Consider the following 9,167-nt stretch of genomic DNA (forward strand, 5'->3'; position numbering starts at 1 on the left):
AAAATGATACGACAAAAAAAATATATTGTGTCACAGATACAACATGCACACAAACAGTATTTGTAGTCAATTTCACAATAGTTCCTTGGTTCCAATGTGCCACAAGATGTGCCAAAGTAATATTTTTATTGCTTTAGCAACAGTGAATAAAGTGCCAACCATAGATATAGGCATAGATTGCAAACAAAAGAAGAACCAAATTGTGTTTTAATGAAATAATGGGAGGATGAGTAAAAAAAAAAAGACAATTACATATGTTTATACACTATTTACATATACTTTATAATATACAAAAATAAAACCACCAACAAAACTAACAGCATCCGAGCAGGTGCAACAGCTTGGCGTCCATGCCCTCGATGTCGGACTCGTCGCCCGATTCGGGACACTTGTTGGGGGCGGGCAAGGTGGGCGAGGCGGCACACGGCGCAGCGGGAGACTCGGCGCCTTCGGTGGTGACGACGGCCTCCAGCCACGAGGAGAGCGACGAGGACGAGGACGAGAAGGACGACGCGATGGACGAGCAGGAGGAGGCGGGCATGTCGTCACCGGTGTTCCAGGCGTCGCCGCCGTGACGCGACGCTGCGGAAACCATTGAGTCGGGAAGCTCGTTAGATGTCCGACCAACAAGGCGTCGCAATCTTCACACATCTGTGTGTGACCGAGAGTTTGAAAATAAGTTAGTGGTGGGTGGGATTAGCGGTTAGCCTCGCTAGCCTTGGCTACTCCGATCGCCGCTAAATTCATACCATTGTAACGTGGGCCTGGCAGCGAGGAATGAAACATTTGGTCTGTTGCCAAGATATTGTGTTGAATAATGCACAGACAACAAATGAGACGTGTACAACTTGTGTTGCGTTACGACACTTACTGCGATATTTGTGTTGCGTTAGGACACTGGTGTCATAGCGTGTTATAAGATGGGACGTAGGCAGGCTCCAAAAACGAAGCCTTTTCCTATTTCACAAATTCTAATTCACTTGTGCTTTTATTGAATTGGAGGAGAGACTTGCGACCAGCGACAATTGATCAACAGCAAGTGGCAAAATGGCCGCCTTCTGATATTGATAAAAACGGCTGGATTTTGCTTCTTAACTTATATTCCAATAATGCAATATCAACCAGAATACCATATTTAGGCTAGTGGGGCTGCATAGAACATATTATTGTCCCCCTCCAAAAATGTTTTGTTTTTTAACATTTTGAAATTGTAAAGGTTTGAATCAGCCTACTGTTTTGTTTTGTTGTTGCTGAATAACATCAGCCATCAGCATTCACACAACAATACAGACACCGTTCACGTCCATTCAACAAACGTCTTACCAGCGTGGCTGGTGGGCGTGGCGCCGCGGTGGCGCCTCCTCTTTTTGGAGCCCTGAACGCACACAAAGAAAACCCGTTTAGACGTCTGAGCCGCCAAGTCGGGCGTCGCGTCCTCGACGGGAACTTCGCACGTCGTCGTCGTCGTCGTTGCTGCTGCTGGAGACGTCGGAAGACATTTGCTCGTGTAGCTTCTTCTCCACGTAGGCCTGCTCGTAGTATTTCGCCTGCTGCTCCTTGCTCAGCGACGTCCACTGTGAACACAAAATTCAAGTCTTCCCAGTAAGCTGCAGTAATATTAGTCGTCTTTGCAGAGGATAAAGAATGTTACGCCGTTGTTTCAATATCCGTTGCTTAAAAGGTAATGCGATGCTATTTGTTAGCTCATAAGCTAAAAGACAATTCCTAAAGCAAAGCTAAAAGGTTGTTCTAAAGACATGAGGCTAAATCATTTGAAAAATAGAGTTGTTTATGCGATTTGAAAATGACATTCTACTGCATTGCGATGTCGATTTGAATTTGATGAATTGTTCAGCCCAACAACAGACTCACCAGCTGTGCCAGAAACTTGTTGACAGCGACGCTGTCCTTTTGCTCCAATTGGCTCTTCAACGTCGGCCGCCGCTCTCTCAGGAAGCACATGAAGGCGTTGGGTGGCTTTTTGACACCGGCCGGCTTGCGGCGCCGCTTGCACTTCCTTTTATGACTGAGGGGCCAAAAAGAATGCGTGAAATGTACGCAGAGTGTCTTATTGGGATCGAGAATGTCTTACCTGGGGGAGCGGGTGGTCGTCGCGGGAGGAAGCGGAGGAGGTGCGGCTTGAGAGGCGTCCACCGCCGCATACAACACTTCCCCATTCCTATGACGCAAACAGGAAGTGAACGTCTAGAAGTGGTGGTCTAAGTGTGTGTGTGCGTTTGCGTGTGCGCAACTCACAGCATCCCGACGGCGTGCAGCGTGGCGCCTTCAGGCAGCGGCACCACTGGCAGACTTTTTTTCTGGAGACAAAAAGATGCAGTGACATCACAAGTCCACTAGATGTCAGCGTGTGCCTTTTGAAGGCCTTCATGCAGCATCTGACTAAGCCATGTCAAAAATGTTCTTTACAATCATTTGGAAGGCCGACTTTTGTTGTTGTTGGCAGCACCACCTGAAATTGACGTCAAATTTTCCAAATTTCAAACACCTCTCAAGTCTTTTTTTAGTTATATACGGTATGTTGGATAAGATCGACCTGATTGATGTGCTGGCAAGTAAATTTGAATACAAACATTCAACCCTTTAAAAATCTCATATTGCTGATGGATGGAAGTGTGTGCGACCTATTTTCTAGACAACATATTCAGTTTGTTAAAAATAACGTCTAAGAATTAAATGTTCAAATTGAGGAAACAAAGTGAAATGGTTTTCATGTAACAATCACTTGTGTCGCGTTCTACTTTTGGAGAATCATCAACATGGTATGACAAAACGTTTTTAAGGGTACATAAGCAAAAAAGAAAAAGTTTGGAACCACTGCTGTAAGAAACACAGAAGATGGGGCACTGTGTGTGTGCGTGTGTGTGCGTGTGTGTGTGTGTACCGGCTGCGGTGGGGCCGGTGGGAAGCTAAAGGATGGCTGGCTGTGGACGACCTGTGGCGTCATCGGGCATGGCAAGTACTGCAGAGACAGGGAAAGCGTGTCCATGAACAATAACAAATGCAAAGACAACACACAATCTCATACCAAATAAAATTGACAGTGAATGCGGGGAAATCAGTCCAAGTGTGTGATGTCACCAAATTGGGAGGTACAAGTTTACATTTTCTCAAATCAGAACGCATTGTGTTTCTGCTGCAAGTGGTCACAAGTTTAACCCATCGCCTGCTTCATAAATCCTTTTATTGGTATTTCTGATCCTAACTCCCTGTCATCCACTCACCTGGAGACGGAAAGGAGCCCCCGCCTGGCGGCTGAGGTGAAAGGGGTGCATGAGGTACGGGTTGAACTGCGGCCCGTATCGCATACTGGGGATTGGCACTAACTGGGCGTGCGGGACAAACGGCAACCGCAGAGGGAAGCGGGCCGGCTGAGGGCGGGCGTTGAACGACATCCCGGCGTACACGGGAGAAGGAGCGGGGTTCGAGGGCAGTTGGTGGTTGGGGGGGTGATGAGGGTGAGTGTTCGTGGGGTCGCACATGATGTTGGAGCACAACTCTTGCAGGGTGTCGGCAACATCCTGCCACTCGAGCTCGCCTACGATCTGCTCAAACTCTTCCCTGAGCTTCTCCATCAGTGCCCTGAGGATCTAGCTGGCCCTAATTCTGGCTTCCTGCTTTCACACACACAAACAAATTAGATAGATAGATAGATAGAACATCCATGTTGTGGATGAAACTTTATTCATATGCACATTAAAATTATATATATATTTCTTTATAGACCACCGCCGTAACTCATTGCGGTTCATTTAAGAGGGACTTCACAGTACAGCACTGACTCATATAAGTACAAAATGCAGAACATGATGCAACGAGTAGGGAACAATTCCATTGGGAATGTGGAGACGAAAGCGTGACGTCACATAGACAAGACACTGGCGGTAGGTTATGCATACAAATCCATACATACATACATTTACTTTATTTAATAATCACCGCGAGGGAAATGAAGGAATAATATGCTCAAAACAAGACAAGACTCGCGCTAAATATAGAGCGGACATTTTGCACTCGCCTCCATTTTGTGAACGAAACAAGATCGCCGTACCTGCTTCAAAAATGAGGATATTTTACAAAATTGGGAGTTTTCCGTTTTTTTCGATACATGGACGCTAATGTACATAATTTTTCTCCCCGAAAAAGGTTTGTGTTAAAACTTGACCTCTTTAGGAAACAAGTGACACTTTTGGAGGTGTTCAGCTAGGAGTTAGCTAAAACGCCAAAATTGCACGCACGGTAGGCCATTCGGCTTTTTTTAATATATTTTTATTTTTGTTTTATAGACAGAAGCTTACCGACTGTAGTTGGTCCACTAAATCTGTTTGGGTGTTTATTAGTCGGTCTGACGTGTTGGCAATTCTGCAAAACTTGGCAACTTGTTACAGATATTTGTGCAGTTTGCGGTAAAGTGCACTCGAACTGGAGTTTAGTGGAAGCTCCGCCCCCACCTTTCGGAAGCGGGTCGCCATGGTAACCCAGGCTGCGTCACCAGCTCACGTGAGTCATCGTATATTCCAAATAATCTGCCTAAATATTCTTTCACTGATATTTTACACTCGTTAATTTTTTTCCCTTCATTTTATTAGGCCTACGTTTATATATACACTGCCGTTTTTCTTGGGATCTTTTCTTTTCTGACCATGTTGGACTTCTTCCCTTTGAGTTTCTTGTAATTGTTGCATTCTTCTTTCGGTCCTTCCTTGGCTAAAGCCTTACTTTTGCCCTCACCCTCTTTTTTTATTTATTTATACACATCTCATTCCTTTGCTTAAAACTGAAAAAGTAATTCAGGAATTGCATACTGTTATCTACTTTTGGTCCTCCCTATATTTATTTATTTATATATATATATATATATATATATATATATATATATATATATATATTTATTTATTTATATATATATATATATATATATATATATATATATATATATAGTTATTTATTTATTTATATATATATATATATATATATATATATATAAATATATATAAATAAATATATATATATATATATAAATATATATATATATACTCTCTCTATATATGTATATAAAATCAAGACTTTATGTAACCCATTATTTGTATTCTTAAAGGAGAAGCTGTTTATCATATGGAGCAGGTTTGAGACCAGCCTCCCCTTTTCAAGGACGGCTCTTGACAAAATGATTTGCAATGGTAATAAAAGTAAACGATACTGCTATCAATAATAATAATAAGGCTGATAAGTGGACATCTGGGAAAATGCAATCTCATGTTACAAGGACAGGGTTGAATAGTTTTTACACATTGTGAGTTTCTGATTGATCCTTCAGAAAGCGGCCTTGGGGGACCACCTGTTTATTTGTCCATGTCACAGGTCACACGATCGGATGGAGACTGTCATACGTACAAGCTCATGTCTTTAGTGATCTTTTAAAATGTATCATGTTTGCCATTTTTATCTTCTTCTTTTTTTTTTTCAATCAAGCCAGCCTAAAAGAAAACGCATCCAAGTTGCTATTGCTGCGAGCCATGGGGGGGGGGGGGGGGGTGTCCTCCATTTTGATGCTTTCCTTCTGCAAACCAGGCTCATGCATTTAAGCACAAAAGCACATTTTATGGTTTCCAAATGTTTGCTGCGACTCAGCGGGAGTTCGACGGCCTTTCAGGACGTCGGCCAGTGGCCACGTAGTCAAAACCCAAAACAGGTGGATGCATGGATCAGGACATTTTACAGGCTCATTATACTTTATTTTTTATTTTTTATCCACATCAAGAGAGTCCAAATTGTTTCGATGGGCTCAGTTCATACTTGCTCATTGCATTTATTTATATTATTTTATCTATAGGTGCATTTACAATAATATTAATTATGATTTTTAAAAATAAAATAAAAAATAATAGTAATTGTTATACATTAAGATAAAAAAATAAATAAAGCCAAAAGTACACAGTATCAGTACATGTATACAATACTAATGTATGTAATTTAAAAAAATAATAATAAAAAAATAAAGAAAATACGAATATAAAATAGTAGTTTGCAAACCAACAAAATAAAGACGGTACAAATTAAAAGGAAGAACTTCAGAATCCAAAATAGACTTCTTAAGCATGGGGGAAAATGTGTAAAAACTACAAAATTAACATATATCAGCATTACATTATTAATTTATTATTTGAAAAGCATAGAATCCAATTTAAGAGAATGTTAAATTATATAGCCTAAGACCAACATTTTTTTTTTTGTTAAGAGCTAACTAATTAGCTGTTAGCTGATTCGCTGAAGTTGTTTAGACTTTTCATTGACAATACAAGAGTCAAAACGAGGCTTTAATATTTTCTTCTTTGGATTTTCTTATTCCTTTTGTCACAAAGTGAGTGAAAGCTTACGCAAGCTTGTGCTGCTGCACTCAAGCCATGAAAAGTCTGCATGCACTTCGTGCTCCTCAAGTGCAGGCGAGAAAGAAGAACACCAGGCTTGGGAAAAAAAAAAAAAAAACGGCCTTCACTGAGCACAAATATTTTCATTGTTGCGGGCGACTTTCATTCCATCCTGCTTTCTTGGGAACACTCCGCCATTCCCCCGTCTTCCTTTTTAGCGGTGACAGCGCAAGAGAGGCCACTTGGGTCGAAAAGGAGCTTTGAGGGGGTGAAATCGAGACGTTCCGTGTGAAAGGCGCCCACAACACAGTGTGGGATTGAGGCTGTGTGCTTCTCCCGCCCTGTTGTGTTGCACCTAATTATCTAAATGCGGGATTCTGGTTCAGCCGTGTGAAACTGCACGTCACCACAACATCATCCTGCTTTGCTGGCTTTGTGTGAAAGGTACTAGTCCCTACTTACATGGCTTTAATGTGACAATTTTGCAGGAAGGGTGCAACAGGGCACGTCACTGTGTGAAACTGCATGCAGTTGAGATAGCATGCCAATTTGCTGGGCTCTGTGTGAAAGGCCTGGTGGAAAGATGACAACTCTTAAAGAGTATATGGCTTTGATGGAACCATTTTGTTTGATGGCCGCATAAACTAAGCAAAAAGTGGATGCAGGATTCCGTGGGAAACTGCACTTCACCACTGTATTTTCCTGCTTTGTCAAGGACCCTACTTATATGGCTCTGGTTCGAATGTTGAATTTTGCAGGAGGTCCACATTAACAAGGCTAGAAGTGTATACAAGAGGAAGTCTCGTGTGAAATTGAGCACAGTTGTGGTCACACGTCAATTTGCTGGGTTCAGTGTGAAAGACACTGGTGGGAAAATGATAACTCTTCTTAGACTATATGGCGCTAATGCAACAATTTTGCGGGATGGCTGCATAAACTAGGCAAAAAGCGAATGCAGGATTCCGTGTGGAACGGCCGTCATGATCAAATCCAGCTTTTCAGGGTTTTTATGCGAAAGGCACTTGAGTTAATTTTTGGCCGAATGAAAGTGGGACGTCATGTCACTGTATTAAAAAAAAAACTCACGCTTGCAGTGATATTGCACTTTGCTGAGTTCTGTGTGAAGGTTTTTGTCAGTTCAACAGAACACTGGACAAGTCTGTTTTTCAAGGGTTGTTATACTTCTGTTCGTCAATAGAGGGCGCACATAGCTTTGCTCTAATGTCTGGTTTGATGTGACCTGTAGGGGTAAATTATTACAGCCTTTTTGTAGCAACACAAAGAGTGAGAAACAAACTCACTTGCTGGCCACAACTTTAGGTACACCTTATCTCAATATTTTGTTTTGTTTTTTTCACTGGTGGATGAAACTACTGAAAATATAACTGGTTGTGCAGGGGGGAATTTCTGTCGTATGAATGGATGAATGAATGACATTTAGATAATATAATAATTTTGAAAAATGGGAAATAACTGTTGACACAAATGTCCAGTTAAAAAATGAAAATACATTGTATACAATTTTGTTTTAAATGTTGGACAATTGGACAAGTTGGACAAATGTCAATAAAAAGAGAACTTTAGGAACAGGAGAAATTTTGATGACATAGCTGGTTATCACAGAATAATACGTGATCCTGCCTTTTTTCCATCATAAGAACTCCTACAAGTTTGACTGCCAAAAACGTTAAATAACGTTTAGTAAAATCCTATGGAGGAGTGCCAAAGACGTTAAAAGACGTTTGTTTCAAAACAGAGGTGACACTAACCATTTTCTATTGTTGATTACTGAAAAACGGAATAAGGTAGAAACAAACTTTTTTTTTCTGATGAAAGATGAGAGTCCAATCTTTCATTTGGTAGTATGTGTGTTTCCATAGTCCAAACACATAATTTTCTGTGGACCTTGAAAGATCAGTCAAAATGCTTAAATCGGCTGGCACTGGCGACATCCCGTTTCTGAAAACGTCTGGCAGTCAAAGAGTTAAAAGTGTTGTAAAATGTCTGCTGGAGGGTTGAGGACATAACAAAGCCACAAAATAAATAAATAAAAATAAATGACGCTGTATTAAAACAACTTAACAACCCCCAGCAGACAACATTATCAAACATAACAGCTTCCAATAAACTTGCACGGTTAACGCAGGGATGAGGAAAAGCAGAGGAAAAAAAAAAGTTCTCCAGCCAGAAGACTTTTCAAACTGGAGCTTTAATGAAAACACAAATTTAGCGGAGGGGGAGTCGTTCATTCATCACCATTATGAAACACTCGCTCGCTCACAGGCCCATGCCGGCGCCCGGTTGCTTGGAGCCAATCAATCATGCGGCGCGATGACCGATCGCCGGCTGGCCGCATGCAGCCAAAGAAATGTTAGCGTGCCGTTATTAATAGCCGGCGTTATTGCTACGTGCCCCGCAAATATTTGCTTTTATGGCTTACTGCGGCTGCTCACGTGACCCTCTCGACTGTAACGGTATTGTTGACTTTTATTAGGCGACCCCCCACCCCCTACATCATAGCTAATTGTTTAAGCACCTCCCCCCCGCTTGCTATATTGTCGATTTTGGAAGTGTTTTTATAGAGTATACAGCAATTCACCACCCTTGGGGAGGGGGGTAAAAAAAATCCTGGAAAAACAATATTTTTAAAAAATGGAGGGGAAAAAATCAGCAAATACGCAAATTTGTGGATGCCAGATTGCGATTCTGCAGTTTTAAGTTGTAATCTCACCATTCACCACTAGATGGCAAACATGCCTTATTTGCGGTAACCATTAGCCA

General features: G+C 41.6%; 2 protein-coding genes across 8 annotated transcripts in view; one reads left to right on the top strand and one right to left on the bottom strand.

Annotated features, from left to right (window-relative positions):
• Positions 1–2: 2 nt before the first annotated feature.
• Positions 3–4,500, bottom strand: LOC144034261 (uncharacterized). Its single transcript, XM_077542927.1, has 9 exons — positions 4,317–4,500; positions 3,243–3,632; positions 2,903–2,980; positions 2,257–2,318; positions 2,093–2,179; positions 1,873–2,026; positions 1,455–1,574; positions 1,324–1,375; positions 3–582 (listed from the first exon to the last, which is right to left on the bottom strand). The coding sequence occupies exons 2-9, from the start codon at positions 3,591–3,593 to the stop codon at positions 314–316; spliced, it is 1,173 nt and encodes a 390-aa protein (XP_077399053.1). The 5' UTR covers positions 3,594–3,632; positions 4,317–4,500; the 3' UTR covers positions 3–313.
• egfl7 (EGF-like-domain, multiple 7) overlaps positions 3,932–9,167 on the top strand; it is a 19,859-nt gene continuing 14,623 nt past the window's right edge. For 3 of the 7 annotated variants that reach the window (XM_077542936.1, XM_077542934.1, XM_077542935.1), the window contains exon 1: positions 3,932–4,518. The gene's annotated coding sequence lies outside the window, so the exon portion shown is untranslated. The remainder of the gene's footprint in view (positions 4,519–9,167) is intronic. The other 4 variants (XM_077542937.1, XM_077542939.1, XM_077542941.1 and 1 more) reach the window with 2 other exon arrangements.

This window comes from Vanacampus margaritifer, chromosome 14 (genome assembly GCF_051991255.1).
Source record: "Vanacampus margaritifer isolate UIUO_Vmar chromosome 14, RoL_Vmar_1.0, whole genome shotgun sequence".
Taxonomy (NCBI): Eukaryota; Metazoa; Chordata; class Actinopteri; order Syngnathiformes; family Syngnathidae; genus Vanacampus; species Vanacampus margaritifer.

Excerpts from the sequence above, each read along its gene's own strand:
- LOC144034261 (XM_077542927.1), bottom strand. The coding sequence starts at position 3,593 with ATGGAGAAGCTCAGGGAAGAGTTTGAGCAGATCGTAGGCGAGCTCGAG. Across the intron at positions 2,319-2,902 it reads CACCGGCCCCACCGCAGCCG|AAAAAAAGTCTGCCAGTGGT; the intron begins GTACACACACAC and ends TTTTGTCTCCAG. Across the intron at positions 583-1,323 it reads CACGCCCACCAGCCACGCTG|CGTCGCGTCACGGCGGCGAC; the intron begins GTAAGACGTTTG and ends TGGTTTCCGCAG.